The following is a 21,639-nucleotide window of genomic DNA, read 5'->3' on the forward strand; positions in this document are numbered from 1 at the left end:
GTGTAGATACTAGTTGAGTAATTTCTATTTCTATGAGGGGCATAAATAGAAATTAAAACAAAATTGGTTAAGTTGGTTTTCATAGAAACTGCCACACGGTTTTGTTTTTGAAAACCTATTTTAACTTTAAGATGTTATGGTCCCTAATCCTGCCTGATAAGAAAAGAACTGCCAACTTCTTCGATATCCTCTCAAGGAGAAACTAAAGGCACTAATAAGGAAAGGATTGGAAGGCATTAACAAAGGCAATACAAAAGGTGGTATTGACAATCACGCTTCCGTTTAACCATTATGATGGAATCAGGTACGCTTTTGTTTTGTTTTCTTGCTAATACACATGATACATGATCCAAACTCTAAGGTTTTATGTTCTGAAAATTTATCTGACAATTATGACAAACTATTTAAAAAATGCATATGACTGTATCCAATTTTAATTGGTATATATGAGACAAGCATGCTGTATATTCCTTGAAGACTAATACCCTTGTTAAAAAAAAGAATAAAAAAATTCTATCAATGAGATGATCACATTCAAGTACGCATAATTTAATTTACTTAATCAAATTGACGAGAAAATTATTACCCATGTTAGGAGGATATTCATTCAGTCGGTGGCTTCAAAAACTTTTTGAAACATCAACGGTCAAAAAGCATCTAATTAATTTATTTTTTTAACATATGTATAGTTGGTGGTATATGTATGATCTATTATATTGTAAGTTCTGATAGTATGCATCAACACCAAGGTGCCATATAGTAAATTAAATGAAATTGAGTACTACTAATCAATTTTTAATGGGTGATACGAATCAGGTTGCTTGGACTTAAAAAAAATATATATTGTTTTTTGAAATCCAGCATTGCACACTTGCATGTGTGGGGGTGTCCTGCTGAGGCGAGGCCTTATAAACCTCATGAAAGAAAATTGGACTCTAAAACTGTTAGCAGCTACTTTATTGGCTATGCCGAACGATCACGGGGTTACAAGTTTTATGATCCCACAAATAGGTCAATATTTGAGATGGGAATTGCAACATTTTTTGAGGATGTTGAGTTTGGGGGGAGAAATCCAGTTAGAGACATTGTCTTTGAGGAGGAAGCAGGAGTAATCCCACTTCCTATTACTACTTTTGACCAATTACAGGTTCCTATACCTGTCATTGCTCGAGAAGTAACTTCGGATCCTCAACCAGACAATGTTGTTCAAGACAATATAGTTCAACCCCTCATTCAAGATGAGGTAATTGTTCCTGAGGAACAAACTCTACAACCTCAACCTCAAGAACCTGTGCCACTAAGGCGATCCACAAGAGAAAGGAGATTTGCGATTTCGGATGATTATCTTGTATATCTCCAAGAACATGAGGTAGAAAATGGAATGTCGAAAGATGACCCAATCAACTATCATCAAGCCATAGAAAGTTCCAACTCTCATAAATGGATAGAAGCCATGAATGAAGAATATAAGTCTATGCAAGACAATAAAGTTTGGGAACTTGTCCCATTACCAGTTGGTGCGAAGCCCGTAGGTTGTAAATGGATATTTAAAACCAAAAGGGATTCAAATGGTAATGTGGAGAGGTATAAAGCACGTCTTGTAGCCAAAGGCTTTACTCAAAAGGAAGGAATTGACTTTAAAGAAACTTTTTCTCTGGTTTCTACAAAAGATTCTTTTAGGACAATTATGGTGCTTGTTGCATATTTTGATCTTGAGTTGCATTAGATGGATGTTAAAACAACATTTCTTAATGGTGACATTAAAAAAACAATTTATATGGTGCAGCCAGAAAACTTTGTGTCGGGAGACCCAAAGAATATGGTTTGCAAATTGACTAAATCCATCTATGGACTCAAACAAGCTTCTCGTCAGTGGTACTTCAAATTTCATCAAGTTCTCACTTCGTATGATTTTGAAACTAATGTTGTTGATGAATGTGCGTATCACAAGTTCAGTGGGAGTAAACACATATTTTTGGTTTTATATGTTGACGATATATTGCTTGCCACAAATGATATAAACTTATTGCATGACACCAAGAGATTTCTATCTAAGAATTTTGAAATGAAAGATCTTGGTGATGCTTCCTTTGTATTAGAAATCGAAATACACCGCGATTGTTCTTGGGGTATCTTGGGATTATCACAAAGGAGCTTGTAACAACCCTCATACTGTTTACTGATAATGACTGATAACTGACTGAGAATTGAACTGATTAAAATACTGAACTGACTGACCGAAATTGAAACTGAATTGAGTGAATACATCTGTTTGAATTGCATTTTATCTGTTGACTGTTTGTTTGATCTGTTCGTGTTTTATGTTTAAACTATTAATTGAAGGCCTTATCGGCGGCCGAACCGGAAATGGGTTAGTGTATTATGATCGTCATATTTAATATGATATTATGGTATAATTATCTGAAAACTGATTAGGTACGATTAAATTAGATTAAATATTGATCAATTGCAGAGTTGGCCTTATTTACCGAACTACCCCTAGTGGACCACTATCTCACACACACACTTGAGCCTTATACATTGAATCAAACATTTCTTTGGCCTATTTGTGAGACCCTTAGCCGACCATAGAGAGAGAGAGAGAGACTTGAGGAGTTGAGTTCATCTCAATATTGCTTGGAAATTGAAGAATTGTTGAAGGGTAGATTGCATATTTGAGCTCCCTTCTTGAACTACAAGACTTAAGGTAGCTCCATTGTCTTCTTGTTCATGTTTTGAGTTGATTCTTGCATGGTTCATGTCATATTGATGGAGTTTAGAGCCAAAACATGGTTTAGATGTTGAATTGCAGCTGGGATGTTGCATGCATGTACATATATTGAAGTTTTGAGGTTGTAATCCATGTTTCCTCACATGCATGTCCATCTTTTGGTCATACTCCATGAGTTCATCTTGTTTTTGAAGGTTTGAGCTCTTTTGAAACAGCATTAAAGCTTTGAAAATGATTTAAGATCATGCATGTTATATTTGAGGATTGTTCTTGGAAAATGGTTTGAAATTGAGTTTGAATTAACCACCCTTGGGCCTTGATTTCTCAAATTGAGTTTTGAATCATGTTTAACTATGAGTTTACATGTGTTTTCTGGAAATTTAGCCCAAGAGGTCGAGTTTTGATGCTTTTGAACTTGGTTTTGAGCTTGGAGGTGCAATCTGGGTTTCCCAGATTTCGCACTTCCGCTCGAGCGGGGAAAGTTACGCTCGAGCGTGGAATCCGAGCAACCAGCATCTCTCTGCACTGTTTTACAGTCCGCTCGAGCGGAGGATAGGGCGCTCGAGCGGAGTCATGTCTCAAGCTCGAGCGGGCGTCGAGCGGAGATTTCACCCATCCAGTACTTTTACAGTACGCTCGAGCGGGAAAGTTTACGCTCGAGCGTGTACCTTTGTTGCATTACCGCTCGAGCGGGGAAACCTGCGCTCGAGCGGAACTCTGTTTTTCTGAAAATGCTTTTAAATGTGCATCTTTGCATCCTCATCTCATTCTAGGCATTCTTAGGCCTAGTTGTAGACATCTTGTTGAGGATATAGATGTAGAACACACCGAGGCATTAGGGATTAAGTTGTTATATTTCCCAACTGCGTAGCTTAGTGTGTTCAATCTGTTAACTGTGTAGGGTTGGCGACTGGGGAGACACGCTCTAGCTTACTGTAGCCCGAACTCTGTGAGTAACAATTGTGTAAAGATATGTTCAAATGATTATCTTCTGAATACCGAATTGAACTGTTTACTGAACTGATATTGTTTACTGAATGAATGTGTGTCATATTTTCTGAACTGTATTGTGGCATCCTTAGCACCTACTGTTTACTGTTACTGTTACAGAGATCTCTGTCGGTTCCCTCGTGGAACCACTACTGTTTACTGATTGATGGCCATCATTACTGTTCGGTCTTTAAGACCTACTATTTACTGCTATGCTAATGGATGTACCACATATGACTGAATAACTGTTCTGACTGAAAGACTGAAGTATTGTTTAATGAACTGATTTCATTACTGTAAGGACATTTCATTCATAACCCCTTTACGCATTATGCTATTCACTGGGCTTTAGCTCACTGTTTATATATATATGTAGGTGCTCAGCCACCAGACCGGAGTTAGGAGCGTGGGTTAGACTCCAGTTTTGTCAAGCCAGCCTTTGTGCCTCACTGCGAGGTTCCGAGCCTAACGTGTGAGGGCTTAGGGGTGTTTTGCAATTCCCCTTTTTTGTACTGTTTCACTGTTCTGTATAGACTAAATGCTTACCGTACTGTTATCTAGGGTTAAGTCCCTAGTCTGAATGATTGTAAATATTGTGCATACCGTTCTGTACTGTTTGCGTATAAATGTATGAAAAATCTTTTCATATAGACTGTCGCAGCTCATTGGGCATTGTTTATTTACTGTTTTGGCTTCCGCCAGGCCCTGTACTCTGTTTTACTGTACTACTGTTCTGCAGGCCTGTGGTAATCTCGGATTACTGGCCGGTTACGGTGCTAAACCCATAGGGCCGGGTTTGGGTCGTGACAGAGTGGTATCAGAGCGATACTTAACCACGAGTTATACCGCACACACGTGTCCAAATGAGCTATAGGGTGTCCTAGAAAGTAATTAGGGCATCACATGAGCATGATAAGTGTGTGGTTATGACTGACTGAATATATGCTAACGTGTTAAACTGTTAAACAAATGACTGCTTATGTTTAAAACTGTTATAATTGCTTATAGTGAAATGGACAATGCAAATGAACCTGAATCCTTATCTACTGAGGCAAGAATGGAAAGAATGGAAAGAATGATGGAACTGATAACTGTTAGACTTGAACAACAATAGAACCAACAGCCCCCACCTCCTCCTCCTCCGGTATAGCCGGAACCTAATGCAAATGTAAATGATGGGGATATTATTGCTCTAACCCAGAAGTTCAGCAAAATGAAACCGCCATCCTTTCAGGGAGGCCTCGAACCGCTAAAAGCTGAAGCTTGGGTTTTGGAAACAGAGAAACTATTTGAAGTGTTTCTGTGCTCGGAAGCGAATAAAGTATTGTTAGCTACCTTCACCCTACAAGAAGAAGCTAGAAGTTGGTGGATGTTGATCCGCGATACAAATACTGTTATGACTTGGGCTCAGTTCAAGGAGTCCTTCTTTGAAAAGTACTTCCCACAGTGTGTCAGGGATAGGAAAGTAACTGAGTTCGAACAACTGAAACAGGGCACCACGTCGGTTGCCGAATATGAGACGAAATTCACCGAGCTTGCTAGATATGCACCGCATATGGTGGATACTGAGTATAAGAAGGCTAGAAAATTTGAGGGTGACCTTAATGTTGCAATACTTGACCGAATAAATGTTTTGAAACTACCGACTTTTGTGGGTGTTCTCGACCGGGCATTGATGGCCGAATCGAACATTGCAGCATTGAAACAATCTGAAACACCAACAACTGAATGGCATGGTAAAAGGCAGGGTTTCAAATTCAAGAAATGCAAGCATAACCCGGCCAACAAGAAACAGAATATGGGGACGACAACCAGCCCCAGTCAAGGGAGTGGGTTCATACCACCCTGTTCCGAGTGTGGCAAGAAGCACAAAGGGGTCTGCTACAAAATATCTGGAGCCTGCTACAGGTGTGGCAAAGTGGGCCACATGGTTAAAGACTGGCCCTCTGCTCCACAAGCCAGTAGTAAAGCTGCACCAAGCGCAGCAGCATCAACTGTAGCACCAAAGCCTAACCCCAGAGCTACCGGGAAAGAGCCCATGAGGCAGGGCCGAGTGTTCGCCCTAGTACCGGGAGACGTGCAAAATACAGAGACCGTTGTGTTAGGTATCCTCTCTATCTGTACGCAAAATGCATATGTATTGATTGATTCGGGGTCTACACATTCGTATGTGTCACATGCTTTCTCACGGAAATTGAATAGACCCTTAGAACCCATGAACTATCTGCTAGCCGTATCATCCCCCGTAGGAGGATCCATGACATGTGCTTATATGTACCCCGCATGTGAAATTATTGTTGGGGATATGCATCTGTTTATTGATTTACTGCCATTGAACATTGATCATTTTGATATAATATTGGGGATGGATTGGTTACAAAAATATCATGCCACTATTGACTGTGTGACCAAGCAAGTTGTTTTCCGTCCACCTGGTTTGCCTGAATTTGTGTTTAATGGGAGTGGAGTAGTACCTCCTCCGTATTTGATTTCGTCAGTGAAAGCCGTTAAATTAATTAGAAAGGGATGTAAAGGATATCTGTGTTCTGTGCTGACTGTGTCTACTGATGATAGTGTTAAAACTGATGTGAATTGTATTCCTATAGTCAGGGAATTCCCAGATGTATTTCCAGATGATCTGCCAGGGGATTTGATTGACAGGGAGATTGAATTTACCGTTGATGTGATTCCGGGTACACAGTCGATATCAAAAGCTCCTTACAGAATGGCCCCAACTGAACTGAAGGAGTTGAAAGTGCAACTACAGGAACTGCTGGATAAAAAGTTTATCAGGCCTAGCACTTCGCCATGGGGCGCGCCTGTTTTGTTTGTCAAGAAGAAAGACGGCTCACTAAGACTGTGCATTGACTACCGTGAACTGAATAAGGTAACTGTAAAGAATAAATACCCATTACCGCGTATTGATGACCTATTTGACCAGTTACAGGGTGCACAAGTATTTTCGAAGATAGATCTCAGATCCGGATACCATCAGTTGAAAGTTAAATCAGATGACATTGATAAAACTGCTTTTAGAACGAGGTATGGACATTACGAATTTTTAGTTATGCCTTTTGGAGTCACGAATGCACCAGCTGCATTTATGGACCTCATGAACAGAATTTTCAAACCATACCTTGATGACTTTATTGTAGTGTTTATTGATGACATATTGATTTACTCTAAAAGTATAGAACAACATGAACATCATCTGAGACTTGCCCTACAGACTCTAAGAGAACAGAAACTGTATGCTAAACTGTCTAAGTGTGAATTTTGGCTTGACCATATTATGTTTTTGGGGCATGTTGTTAGCAAAAATGGAATTTCTATTGATCCGCAGAAAATTGAAGCTGTAGTGAACTGGCCTAGACCGACAAATGTGACTGAAGTCCGAAGCTTTTTGGGTTTGGCTGGGTATTACAGAAGATTTGTCAAAGACTTCTCCAAAATTGCCTTACCATTGACTCAGTTAACTCAGAAAGGGATATCATTTGACTGGACCGACCAAAGAGAATCTGCTTTCCAGGAGTTGAAAACTCGACTTGTGACTGCACCAGTTTTGACTTTACCCTCAGGTACGGATGGTTATACTGTGTTTAGTGATGCTTCTCATAAGGGTCTGGGATGTGTTTTAATGCAGAATGGGAGAGTTATTGCTTATGCTTCCCGACAACTGAGACCACATGAAATGAACTACCCGACCCATGACTTGGAACTTGCTGCAGTGGTGTTTGCACTGAAAATTTGGCGTCACTATCTGTATGGGGTGACATGTGAAGTATATACCGACCACAAGAGTTTGAAATATTTTTTCACACAAAAAGAACTGAACATGAGACAGCGGAGATGGCTAGAACTGATTAAAGACTATGACCTACAGATTTTGTATCATCCAGGAAAAGCCAATACCGTTGCCGATGCATTGAGCTGGAAATCGATTGGAAACTTAGCATGTTTGCTTACAGGACAGAAAGAGTTACTTTGTGACCTTGAAAGATCTGAAATTGAAATTGTTTTACGAGAACAAGGTGGAACCTTAGCTGCTATTTCTGCTCAACCAGCCTTGATAGAAGAAATTAAAGAGAAACAACAACTGGATGAATTCTTGAAGAAGATCATCGAAGAAAGAGAATCTAAACCGAGACCGGGATTCAAATTTGAGAACAATGTACTGAAATTTCACGAAAGACTGTGTGTACCGAATGATATTGAACTGAAAAGAAGAGTTCTGCAAGAAGGCCACAATTCGAAATTATCTATCCACCTGGGGAATACAAAAATGTACCAAGATCTGAAACAGAATTTCTGGTGGCCGGGAATGAAGAAAGAAATTGCCGACTATGTGTCCAAATGTTTTCATTGCCAACAGGTCAAAGTTGAACATCAACGACCTGCCGGATTATTGCAACCCCTACCCATACCAGAGTGGAAATGGGAGCATATCACGATGGATTTCATTGTGGGGTTACCTCGCTCCAGAAAAGGTATGGATTCAATTTGGGTTATTGTTGATAGACTAACCAAATCTGCTCACTTCTTACCTGTCAAGACAATCTATAATGCGGACAAATTGGCCGTTATCTATATTGATGAAATTGTGAGACTGCATGGAGTGCCTGTGTCTATTGTTTCTGACAGGGATTCGAAGTTTACATCGAGGTTTTGGCAAAGCCTACAGACTGCACTGGGTACTGAACTGAGACTGAGTAGTGCCTATCATCCTCAGACAGACGGACAGTCACAAAGGACCATCCAAACTCTGGAGGATTTACTGAGAATGTGCGTCCTTGATTTTCAGGGAGATTGGGAAAGCCATCTGCCATTAGTTGAATTCGCCTACAACAACAGTTACCATTCGAGTATTGGTATGGCGCCTTTCGAGGCATTGTATGGTAGAAAATGTAGATCTCCGATTTGCTGGGCAGAAGTTGGAGATGGGCCTTTGCTTGGGCCCGAGATTGTTTATGAAACCACTGAAAAAGTGAAACTGATACAACAGAGATTGAAAACTGCACAGAGCAGACAGAAGAGTTATGCTGACGTCAGAAGACGAGACAGAGAGTATGAAGTGGGTGATCACGTATTTGTAAAAGTGACACCAATGAAGGGCCAGACTCGTTTTGGAGTCAAAGGCAAGTTAGCGCCAAGATACGTTGGATCGTATGAGATTATTGAGAAAATCAATCCGGTGGCGTATCAAGTCGCACTCCCTCCTGAAATAGAGCACATGCATAATGTTTTCCACATTTCGATGTTAAGAGATTATCCACGTAGTGTTGAGTGATGACTACACTTACGAGGAACGGCCTATACAGATTGTAAACAGACGGATCAAGAAACTAAGGAACAAAGAGATCCCGCTAGTGAAAGTCGACTGGCAGAATCATGGTGGCATGTATGCCACTTGGGAAAGGGAAGATGACATGGCTAAAAGATATCCTGAACTGTTTCCACTTAACCCTGTTTTCTTCCAGAATGAAGGTAACTCGAGTTTAGAGGACTAAACTCTTTATAAGGAGGGGAGACTGTAACAACCCTCATACTGTTTACTGATAACTGACTGAGAATTGAACTGATTAAAATACTGAACTGACTGACCGAAATTGAAACTGAATTGAGTGAATACATCTGTTTGAATTGCATTTTATCTGTTGACTGTTTGTTTGATCTGTTCGTGTTTTATGTTTAAACTATTAATTGAAGGCCTTATCGGCGGCCGAACCGGAAATGGGTTAGTGTATTATGATCGTCATATTTAATATGATATTATGGTATAATTATCTGAAAACTGATTAGGTACGATTAAATTAGATTAAATATTGATCAATTGCAGAGTTGGCCTTATTTACCGAACTACCCCTAGTGGACCACTATTTCACACACACACTTGAGCCTTATACATTGAATCAAACATTTCTTTGGCCTATTTGTGAGACCCTTAGCCGACCATAGAGAGAGAGAGAGAGACTTGAGGAGTTGAGTTCATCTCAATATTGCTTGGAAATTGAAGAATTGTTGAAGGGTAGATTGCATATTTGAGCTCCCTTCTTGAACTACAAGACTTAAGGTAGCTCCATTGTCTTCTTGTTCATGTTTTGAGTTGATTCTTGCATGGTTCATGTCATATTGATGGAGTTTAGAGCCAAAACATGGTTTAGATGTTGAATTGCAGCTGGGATGTTGCATGCATGTACATATATTGAAGTTTTGAGGTTGTAATCCATGTTTCCTCACATGCATGTCCATCTTTTGGTCATACTCCATGAGTTCATCTTGTTTTTGAAGGTTTGAGCTCTTTTGAAACAGCATTAAAGCTTTGAAAATGATTTAAGATCATGCATGTTATATTTGAGGATTGTTCTTGGAAAATGGTTTGAAATTGAGTTTGAATTAACCACCCTTGGGCCTTGATTTCTCAAATTGAGTTTTGAATCATGTTTAACTATGAGTTTACATGTGTTTTCTGGAAATTTAGCCCAAGAGGTCGAGTTTTGATGCTTTTGAACTTGGTTTTGAGCTTGGAGGTGCAATCTGGGTTTCCCAGATTTCGCACTTCCGCTCGAGCGGGGAAAGTTACGCTCGAGCGTGGAATCCGAGCAACCAGCATCTCTCTGCACTGTTTTACAGTCCGCTCGAGCGGAGGATAGGGCGCTCGAGCGGAGTCATGTCTCAAGCTCGAGCGGGCGTCGAGCGGAGATTTCACCCATCCAGTACTTTTACAGTACGCTCGAGCGGGAAAGTTTACGCTCGAGCGTGTACCTTTGTTGCATTACCGCTCGAGCGGGGAAACCTGCGCTCGAGCGGAACTCTGTTTTTCTGAAAATGCTTTTAAATGTGCATCTTTGCATCCTCATCTCATTCTAGGCATTCTTAGGCCTAGTTGTAGACATCTTGTTGAGGATATAGATGTAGAACACACCGAGGCATTAGGGATTAAGTTGTTATATTTCCCAACTGCGTAGCTTAGTGTGTTCAATCTGTTAACTGTGTAGGGTTGGCGACTGGGGAGACACGCTCTAGCTTACTGTAGCCCGAACTCTGTGAGTAACAATTGTGTAAAGATATGTTCAAATGATTATCTTCTGAATACCGAACTGAACTGTTTACTGAACTGATATTGTTTACTGAATGAATGTGTGTCCTATTTTCTGAACTGTATTGTGGCATCCTTAGCACCTACTGTTTACTGTTACTGTTACAGAGATCTCTGTCGGTTCCCTCGTGGAACCACTACTGTTTACTGATTGATGGCCATCATTACTGTTCGGTCTTTAAGACCTACTGTTTACTGCTATGCTAATGGATGTACCACATATGACTGAATAACTGTTCTGACTGAAAGACTGAAATATTGTTTAATGAACTGATTTCATTACTGTAAGGACATTTCATTCATAACCCCTTTACGCATTATGCTATTCACTGGGCTTAGCTCACTGTTTATATATATATGTAGGTGCTCAGCCACCAGACCGGAGTTAGGAGCGTGGGTTAGACTCCAGTTTTGTCAAGCCAGCCTTTGTGCCTCACTACGAGGTTCCGAGCCTAACGTGTGAGGGCTTAGGGGTGTTTTGCAATTCCCCCTTTTTGTACTGTTTCACTGTTCTGTATAAACTGAATGCTTACCGTACTGTTATCTAGGGTTAAGTCCCTAGTCTGAATGATTGTAAATATTGTGCATACCGTTCTGTACTGTTTGCGTATAAATGTATGAAAAATCTTTTCATATAGACTATCGCAGCTCATTGGGCATTGTTTATTTATTGTTTTGGTTTCCGCCAGGCCCTGTACTCTGTTTTACTGTACTACTGTTCTGCAGGCTTGTGGTAATCTCGGATTACTGGCCGGTTACGGTGCTAAACCCATAGGGCCGGGTTTGGGTCGTGACAGAGCTATATCGAAAAAGTACTCAATAGATTTGGCATGCAAAATTGTAAATGAGGTGAAACCCCGGTTGCTAAGGGAAACAAGTTTAGTCTCAGCCAATGCCCGAAAAACAGTCTTGAAATTCAAGAAATGCAGAAGATTCCTTATGCCTCGGCTGTAGGGAGTCTAATGTATGCCCAAGTATGTACACGCCCGGATATTGCGTTCATAGTTGGCATGTTAGGCAGATATTTAAATAATCCTGGCATGGATCATTGGAAAGCAGCCAAGCGAGTTATGCGGTATTTACAGAGAACAAAGGAATATATGCTCACATATAGGAGGTCGGATAAGTTAGAGATCATTGGGTATTCCGACTCTGATTTTGCTGGATGCCAAGACAGTAGGAAATCCACATCAGGCTATATTTATCTGTTGGCTGGCGGAGTAATTTCTTGGAGGTTTGCAAAGCAGACGCTCATAGCTTCATCCACCATGGCCGCAGAGTTTGTAGCATGTTATGAGGCATCAAACCAAGGGATATGGCTGCGAAATTTTGTCACTGGGTTGCGTATTTTGGAAGGCATTGAAAGACCACTTAAGTTATACTGTGACAATAAGTCTGCAGTTTTATATTCCAATAACAACAGGAGCTCGACAAAATCAAAGCATATTGATATCAAGTTCCTAGTTGTAAAAGAAAGAGTGCAGAGTGGACAGATTTCCATAGAGCACATTGGGACAAACTCCATGATAGCGGATCCACTTACGAAGGGACTACCACCCAAGGTCTTTCATGAGCACACTACTCATATGGGTGTTGTTCTATTTGAGAACATTTTGGTTTAGTGGGAGTTTGTATTTACATTACTGTTTTATGTCAGCCTTGAGTTTATCTATGTAATTAGATTAATTTTTGCAGAAATGAAGTATTCAGTTTATTACACTCTGTTTCGTATTGTGAAGTATTGATCTCAATAAAGTTAAGTAGGACCAGTTGGAAATAGGCATGTATGGATCACATTACATGTAATTTCCATGCTACGCATCCATGATTGATCTATGTCGTTTAGCTGTATTGGTATACGTGACCATTGGTGGGTCGAGTTACGATTAATGTAACGAAGACCACTTTGATCCTATATCAATATAGTTAATGGACAAGATTGTTTGGATACCCTCAGGTCATGATAACAAATTTCTGAGCTCACTAAAGTTAAGCACATTTGTCAGGTTACATATGTGGTCCAGTGGGAGATTGTTAGATAATGTCTCAATGGGACCACATATTTAAATGTGGTGTTATCATTTATAAGAAGCCTACAATTTAAGTGATTCAATTTAGTTAATAGGCTTAAGGGTATATGTGTCATGGACCTAATGTGTAGATACTAGTTGAGTAATTTCTATTTCAATGAGGGGCAGAAATAGAAATTAAAACAAAATTGGTTAAGTTGGTTTTCATAGAAACTGCCACACGGTTTTGTTTTTGAAAACCTATTTTAATTTTAAGATGTTATGGTCCCTAATCCTGCCTGATAAGAAAAGAACTGCCAACTTCTTCGATATCCTCTCAAGGAGAAACTAAAGGCACTAATAAGGAAAGGATTGGAAGGCATTAACAAAGGCAATACAAAAGGTGGTATTGACAATCACGCTTCCGTTTAACCATTATGATGGAATCAGGTACGCTTTTGTTTTGTTTTCTTGCTAATACACATGATACATGATCCAAACTCTAAGATTTTATCTTCTGAAAATTTATCTGACAATTATGACAAACTATTTAAAAAATGCATATGACTGTATCCAGTTTTAATTGGTATATATGAGACAAGCATGCTGTATATTCCTTGAAGACTAATACCCTTGTTAAAAAAAAGAATAAAAAAATTCTATCAATGAGATGATCACATTCAAGTACGCATAATTTAATTTATTTAATCAAATTGATGAGAAAATTGTTACCCATGTTAGGAGGATATTCATTCAGTCGGTGGCTTCAAAAACTTTTTGAAACATCAACGGTCAAAAAGCATCTAATTAATTTATTTTTTTAACATATGTATAGTTGGTGGTATATGTATGATCTATTATATTGTAAGTTCTGATAGTATGCATCAACACCAAGGTGCCATATAGTAAATTAAATGAAATTGAGTACTACTAATCAATTTTTAATGGATGATACGAATCAGGTTGCTTGGACTTAAAAAAAAATATTTTTTTTTTTTTTTTGAAATCCAGCATTGCACACATACGAAGAGAAGTCAAAGAAGGTGTGTCGTCCACTTAGCAATACTGGGTACCACGAGCCATGGAACGCACCGATGTGTTTACTTTATTTATTTAATTACTCGTCGGCATGAATAGAGCATATGGAAATAAATATCTATCTTGAAAAAATGTATTTTAAAATTTAAAAAATAGAGTGTATATTATAAATTTATATTAGATGAAGATAAGTAATATAAATTTGATAAAAGGAGATGTGCATGGAATTAAGGGTGCATTTGGGATGCGGTCAACAAAAAAAAGTTATTCAAATTTTTTTTTATTATTTTTTATTTTTTGTACTTTTTACATTTGTTTTTTTGTTAAAAGCTATTACTAAATACTTATTTTTTTTTAATCTCACATTTAAGCTAAAAAATCATTTCCCAAACTTCTCCTAAAGCTTACAACAAAAATAATCACAAAATAGAAAAAAAAAAAAATTGCTAAGTAAGAAAATTTTATAAAAAAAAACTAATAAACTTATAGAATAAGAAAAACAAAAAATAGGAAATACAATTTTATGAAATTCAAACCTATTCTCTACTAAATAATTTTTTTATATAACTAATATAAAATAATAAATAAATAAATAAATATATTATTAGCATAAAACTTGTGCTATACATGGCCTGAATCAAATTATTAAAATTTTATCTTAAAAATTAAAGTAATAATTTTAAATTTTAAAAGAAAAAAATAATTAAAATTATGTGAATAAGTTGTTTTCATTTAGATGGGGTAGCTATGTGCTATGCTTTTAGCCTACAATTTCATTAAGAGAAGTAATGTGTCAATTTCTAAAAATATTTATTAATTATTAATTTAAATTTTATATTTAAAATTTCAAGTTTCCATTTCATAGACATGTGTGCTTGAATTTTATAAGTTTTTATAAATTACGATATGTAGAAAAAATTCATTTTGATTTTTTTTGTTTAAATGTTTTCAAATTACATATACTAGCAGTGAATCCATGCTATGCACGAGGTGTGCAACGATTAATAAGTATTATTAAATAAAATAATATAGATGGTTAGGATCTTGTATGCAAATTACTAAAAGTTAAAAATCTTAATATTCATAATTTAAGTCTCACAATTTTATCATAATGACGTGCAATATATATGCCAATTTTTGATTTGTAACAAACTCAATAATGTAATATTCAATCCCCTTACTAGAGTTGCAAACTTGATTGAGTTCAACTCGAGCAATTCAATTCCAACCCGAATATTTTTAAAGATAGAGCAACATATATTTTTTTAATTTGGTGAGCGTTTGGGCTTAAATTTCAAAACCTAAATTAAATTTAAGTGGGCTTCGATAAAGATACCAAACAATCTGAAACCCAAATTGTATATGTGAAAATTTAAAACTATCAAATATAAATTATCATGTGCAACCATCACCTTTTTTTTAATAAAAAAAAGTAAGTTTCACCAATTATAACTTTTATTAAAAAAAAATATTTCTTTCTATTTGGTTTTAGTTTTAGCAATTCACCTTTTAACTATTTAAGTAAAAAACGTTTTCGTTTTCATTTTTTATTTTTTTAATTGACAATTAAAAGAAAACTTTTTAACGGAGTTTATCATGTCTAGCAAGTTCTAAAAAAAGTAATCTATTTTTAACAGGATCATTCCCATGATATAAGAGATCGATTTCGAGTCCAAGTTAAACCATTGCAAATTTATCAGGTAGTTGTAAAGAAAAATTAAATTGAAACAATGTAGAATAATTAATAGGGTGCTCAGGCAAAAAATTTACTTTCGAATTTTCTTTATCCAAAGGTTTAGACGCTAAAACATTATGTCCATAAGAACATGCTTGTCCAAAATGATCAAATTTTCCATCTATATGTATATGGGTAATTGTCCGTGATCTGAAAACCCCATTGCCCAAACCATTGCTCTCCTCATTTCTCTCTCTCTCTCTCTCTTCTCCGACACCACCACACCATCCCACCACTACCACCACCGTCCTTTCCTCCAACACCACCGTTCCGATGTCGCTTCCTTGTCGACCTCCACTTCAATGGTAATAAGTTCACATAGTTTTGCAATTATAATAGTATATAGATAGATAGATAGATAGATATATAGATAGATATAGATTTCATAATTTTGGTTAAAATTTAAAGGAGAGATCTTAAAAGAGAAAGATTAGGAAAGATTTAGTTATGGAAATCAGTATTTTTTTTTTACATGACAATTTATATTTAGACCAATAATATTATGACACATCATTATTAATAATATAAAAAATTTAAAAATCTAAAGAAATGAATGGGAAGTTTAAGCCATAAAGGCCTTACTTTATTTTGCAATTATACATAGTATAAATTTTTTTTACAAATGTGATATAATTTCCTTATATGTGTGTGGGTAGTTTCCCTATAGGTGTCAAAAGTAGAAAGATTTTAACGTATTAATTAAACAATTAATAATTATATTTGTATTAATAATTATATTTGTAGTAAAAGAATCAATAGTTACATCATGACATGTGTTTTTATATTTTTTAAATTAAAAAAATCTGATATTTTGCAATTAAACATATTATAAATAAATTTACAAATGTGATGTAACTTCCTTTTATATGTGTGCGTAATTTCCTTTTGTGTCAAAAGTTGAAAGATTTTAACATATTAATTAAACAATTAATAATTATATTTATAGTAAAAGAATCAATAGTTAAATGACATGTGTTCTATATTTTATAAATTAAAAAAATCTAAAAAAAACAGAGTGGGGTTTTAGAGCATAAAGATCCAACAATATTTTGCAATTATATATATATAGGGTTCGTTTGAAAAGTGGATTGGTTTTTTAGTTTTTTTTTAATTTTTTGATTATTTTAATCTGAGACTAAAAAGTCTCGTTTGGGAAGAATTTTTTTGGATTTTTTGATTTTTTGTGAGAGAAATAATATAATGATTATGAGTTGAATGTAATGTTTTGTCTTATTAGGTTAAAAAGTCTATTTTATTTTTTTTGTGACTATTTTAACCAAAAAAAGCCTAACCCTCCAACTTTCCAAACGGAGTTATAGTATACATAGATAGATATATAATATAGGTCCTATTTGATGGAGTTTTTTTTAAGTTAAAAGTTGATAATGAGAAAGCAGAAACTCAAAACACCCCAACCGCAACTTCCAAATAATCGGTTTTTTTTTCTTCAGCTTATTTAAGCTATTTGTACCTAACAAATTATAAACAGAAGCTGCACCAAACAGTTTGGCACATACTCCAAAATCAAAATAAGTTATAATCACCCCCAAAAGCTGTAACAAATAGTCCCATAGTATAGATAGATTAAAATTTCATTTCAACTTTTCTTTTAAATTTTAAATTAAATGTAACTTAAGGGCTCATTTGGGAACAAACTTTTTTAGTAATTTTTTTAATTTTTTGGCTAAAATATGATGTAAAAAAATCAGTATGTTTGGGATGACTTTTTGATTTTTTATGAAAAGATGTGCAAAAATAGATAGAAAAGTAAATCTTTAACTTTTTAGTATAAGTTGTTGGCTTTTTAGCGTTTTTAGTGACTTTTAGGCTAAAAAGTGATGTTGCCAAACGAGACCCGAGGGTTCGTTTGGAATGTGGGTTGACTTTTTGACTTTTTTAGCCTGGGGCTAAAAAACCTCGTTTGGGATAAGCTTTTTCATTTTTTTGACTTTTGTGAAAGAAAAAATGAAATCATTATGATTTAGATGTGATATTTTGTCTTATTAAACTAAAAAATCTATTTTGTCGATTAAAATAACAAAAAAGTCAAAAAACCTGATATGCCAAACAAAGAATAAATATGATTAAAATTCTTGTTTTGACATTCTATCAACAAATTTTTTTTTTTTTTAATTTAAATTTAACTACGGCTAGATAGGCCAATAGTTTTACACTTGTATATTTTATCTTTCAAAAAAATATAAATTTGATTAAGATTATCAAATAAATATATTCAAATTTTCAAATTACATAATGAAAATTACAGTTAATTTTTTTTTAAATTTCAAATTAAATGTGACTTAAATATTGATAAAAGATAGATATGGCTGGAATTCCTTTTTTGACTTTTTATATAATTTCTTTTGAATTTAAAATTATAGATATAGATATAAATATAGATAAGATTAACAATAATAGTTTCCTCAATGGTTCATACATTAATAAATTTAAAAATATTTTCATATTAATCAAGGGATAAGTGAAAAAATCAATGATAATAAGCTGCGTGTAATTTTATAATTTTTAAATACAAAAAATTATAAAGGTTGAGTTGGAATTTTGACTCTCAAAGATCAGACAACATTTTTGATTTTTTTGAGAAGTGAGTTAAAAATTAATTTTTTGATTTTTTTTAAATATGTAAAAAAATAAAGAGATAAATATGATTTAAGAAAATAAAAAAAATTAAAAAATTAACTTTTAATCTAATGTCACGATTGGCAAGTGATGATTTCAGTCAAAAAGTCACTAAAAAACTTAAAAACAAACAATTTATATTAAAAAGTGACTAAAAAGATTTTATTTTCTCTTTACTTTTTTGTATATCTTTTTATAAAAAAAATTAAAAAATTATTCTAAACATATGAATATTTTTACATTATATTTTAATCAAAAAATAAAAAAATTATTAAAAAAGACTTGTTTCCAAACTAGGTGTAATTACTAAAACAAGCCACAGTAAAGATTTGATAAGCATCAAATTTGAAGACTCGAATCACTATTTAATAGGAATGGTCATGATTGAGATTAGAGTCCCACGTGAATTGAATCTCAACTCTCGGTCCTATGCCAGCTTTTATTTCAGAGCAAACGGCAACACTCATTGGATTTGGTGTCGTGTGGACCACACAAGAACTAATATGGTACACACATCCTCTTTTGATAAGCATAAAACCCAAGCTCTGTAATCTATATATTGGGTTACAATTGAAAGGACTTACAGAAGAGTGGCATTAAGAGAGAGACATATAGACAGAGACAGTGCTTAGCATACGGTTTCAATGGAGAAGCCTAGTGGAGAAAGCACGGGTATCAATACGTATGCTTCTGCTTGTGCCGTAGTTGGTTCTATGATTGCCATCATATTTGGTTACGGTATGTCCTCTCTCTCTCTCTCTCTCTCCCCTGCTTTGATGATTTTTTTTTTTTGTGTGTGTACATACTTGTGTTTTTTTCTCTGACTAATAATCATTAATACTCAATCCGTATACATGATGTTAAAAACCGTACCTAATTTTTTGTGAATTGTGTATTTTGGCAGACACTGGTGTCATGAGCGGAGCCAATATTTTCATAAAAGAAGATCTAAAAATCAGCGATTCCCAAGTTGAAATTCTGGTCGGAATTCTAAACATGTGTGCTCTGGTGGGTGCCCTCTGCGCCGGAAGAACCTCGGATTACATCGGCCGCCGTTACACAATCGTCTTAGCCTCCATCATCTTTATGGTGGGCTCAATTCTAATGGGCTACGGCCCAAATTACGCAATTCTAATGCTGGGACGGTGCACCGCCGGAATCGGAGTAGGTTTCGCACTCATGATTTCACCCGTTTACTCGGCTGAGATTTCATCCAATTCGACTCGAGGCATCCTAGGTTCTCTAACGGAGATGGGCATCAGTATCGGCATCTTACTCGGTTACATCTCTAATTACGTCTTTGCTAGATTGACACTGAAAGTAGGCTGGAGAGTCATGCTTGGTATTGCAGCAATTCCATCTCTGGCCTTGGCTTTGGGTATTCTGAAGATGCCGGAGTCTCCGAGGTGGCTGATAATGCAAGGCCGTCTCCGAGACGGAAAGCAGATCTTGGATCAAGTCTGCAACTCCAAAGAAGATGCCGAAGCTCGGTTCCGAGACATAAAAGCCGCTGCCGGGATCGACGAGAACTGTACCGACGACGTCGTCAAACGACCCGCAATGAACCGAGGGGAAGGAGTCTGGAAAGAGTTGTTGCTCCGCCCAACGCCGCCTGTCCGGTGGATGCTCCTGGCGGCGATTGGAATTCACTTCTTCGAGCACGCCACCGGCATCGATGCGGTCATGCTGTACGGCCCGAGAATATTCAAGAAAGCCGGTATCACCAACAAGGACAAGCTATTGCTGGCCACAGTCGGAATTGGACTCACGAAAACTCTATGTATCCTGATCGCCATCTTGTTTATGGACAAAGTCGGAAGGAGACCCCTCTTGCTTACAAGCGTTGCGGGCATGATTGTGGCCTTGAGTGGACTAGGATTTGGTTTGACAATGGTCCACCACCACACCAATGGGAAGCTCGTTTGGGCACTAGCCTTTAGCATGGCCGCCACTTATACCTACGTGGCTTTCTTCAATATCGGGCTTGCTCCGGTGACATGGGTGTATAGCTCGGAGATATTTCCATCGAAATTGAGGGCTCAGGGGCATGCTATTGGGGTGGCGGTGAATAGGTTGATGAACGCCACCATTAGTATGAGCTTTTTATCGGTCTCCAAAGGCATGACAACTGGAGGTGCCTTCTTTATGTTTGCTGGTATGTCTGTGTTGGCGTGGTTCTTCTTCTATTTCTTCTTGCCGGAGACAAAAGGAAGAACTTTGGAAGAGATGGAAGCCATCTTTAGCAAGAGGAGTACTACGTCGCCTAGTGATGGAGCTGGCAATGGCATAGAAATTCAGGCGGGGAAAGGACCCAATATTCACGTCAGTCAAAAAGCTTAAAGAGTAATGTTACGGATCATGAAAAAAATATCATAAAAAAGATCATGAAATATTTTTCGTCTTTAAACACTAATTAAAAGATAAAAAATTTTCATTTATGATTTTTTTTTATGATCCTAATATTATTCAAAGATTAATACTTCATTGGTTAGTTTAATGATAGAATTTCACATCGGTTAATGGGCTTGAAAATCACAAACCAGCCCACCAATCACCCTGGCAATTAGTAATAGCATGTGTAACATAAGAAAGATGACTTTAGGGGTTAGCCCAAAGTGCACAAGTTGTACTTTTCTTTTTCTTTTTTCTTTTTGTTTATTTGTATGCTACTAGTAAATTATGGTAAACTATGGTGTTCGTTTCGTTGCTTGGAAAGTTTTAAGTTGGGCCTCAGATTAGGCAGGTCTGGTCTGTTTAAGCTCAATCCACAGTGTTGAATGATTATTAATTTTCTTGAACTTCTTGTTCTATCCTTAACCTGAATTTAATTCAAAGATTTTGGGGTAGGATTGGTTTACCTAATTTCAAACATTATTTTCTAGTTTCTGGAACTAATGTATTGCACTTTTTGACAACAAGAAAAGAGAAAATATCTTTAAAAATATAAACAGAAACCATAATATAAATATCAGTTTGAGTTATGTGTATCAAATAGTATAATATATTAAATTACAATATATGTAATTTATAATATTTCATGTTTTATATAGAGTTTATATATATATATATATATATATATTAATATTGAGTTGTAAAAAATCTCTATCCAAATCCTCTCTAAATTTGATTTAGGCTAAGAAGTTTTAACTCAGGCTTCAATTAAGCCCATAAAATTTATTCAGAGCTAAAATTTGGTTGATTGGGTTAAGCCCATCAATCAAGTTGCACCTCGAATTTTAAGTACTGTTACGTTTGTTTACATTTTTACTAGCATAAATTCTGTACTATGCATAAGAAAGTCAAAATTTTATTTATAAATTAAAAATAATAAAGAATTTTAAAGTGTATATATATATATATATTGGGCAATCTTGATTTATATTTCTCTTTTTTTTAATAATTT

At 36.1% G+C, this 21,639-nt stretch overlaps 1 protein-coding gene across 1 annotated transcript; it reads left to right on the forward strand.

Moving 5' to 3' along the window:
* Positions 1 to 18,591: 18,591 nt before the first annotated feature.
* Positions 18,592 to 21,034, forward strand: PMT6 (Major facilitator superfamily protein). The gene is made up of 2 exons (XM_082897017.1): positions 18,592 to 18,974; positions 19,141 to 21,034. The coding sequence occupies exons 1-2, from the start codon at positions 18,881 to 18,883 to the stop codon at positions 20,574 to 20,576; spliced, it is 1,530 nt and encodes a 509-aa protein (XP_082753143.1). The 5' UTR covers positions 18,592 to 18,880; the 3' UTR covers positions 20,577 to 21,034.
* Positions 21,035 to 21,639: the final 605 nt, after the last annotated feature.

Source organism: Camellia sinensis, chromosome 1 (genome assembly GCF_055761805.1).
Source record: "Camellia sinensis isolate YWXY chromosome 1, ASM5576180v1, whole genome shotgun sequence".
NCBI lineage: Eukaryota > Viridiplantae > Streptophyta > Magnoliopsida > Ericales > Theaceae > Camellia > Camellia sinensis.

What these genes read in the sequence shown, in the direction of transcription:
- PMT6 (XM_082897017.1), top strand. Translation starts at nt 18,881, where the DNA reads ATGGAGAAGCCTAGTGGAGAAAGCACGGGTATCAATACGTATGCTTCT. An exon ending in TGCCATCATATTTGGTTACG is followed by an intron (nt 18,975 to 19,140) that starts GTATGTCCTCTC and finishes GTATTTTGGCAG; the next exon opens with ACACTGGTGTCATGAGCGGA.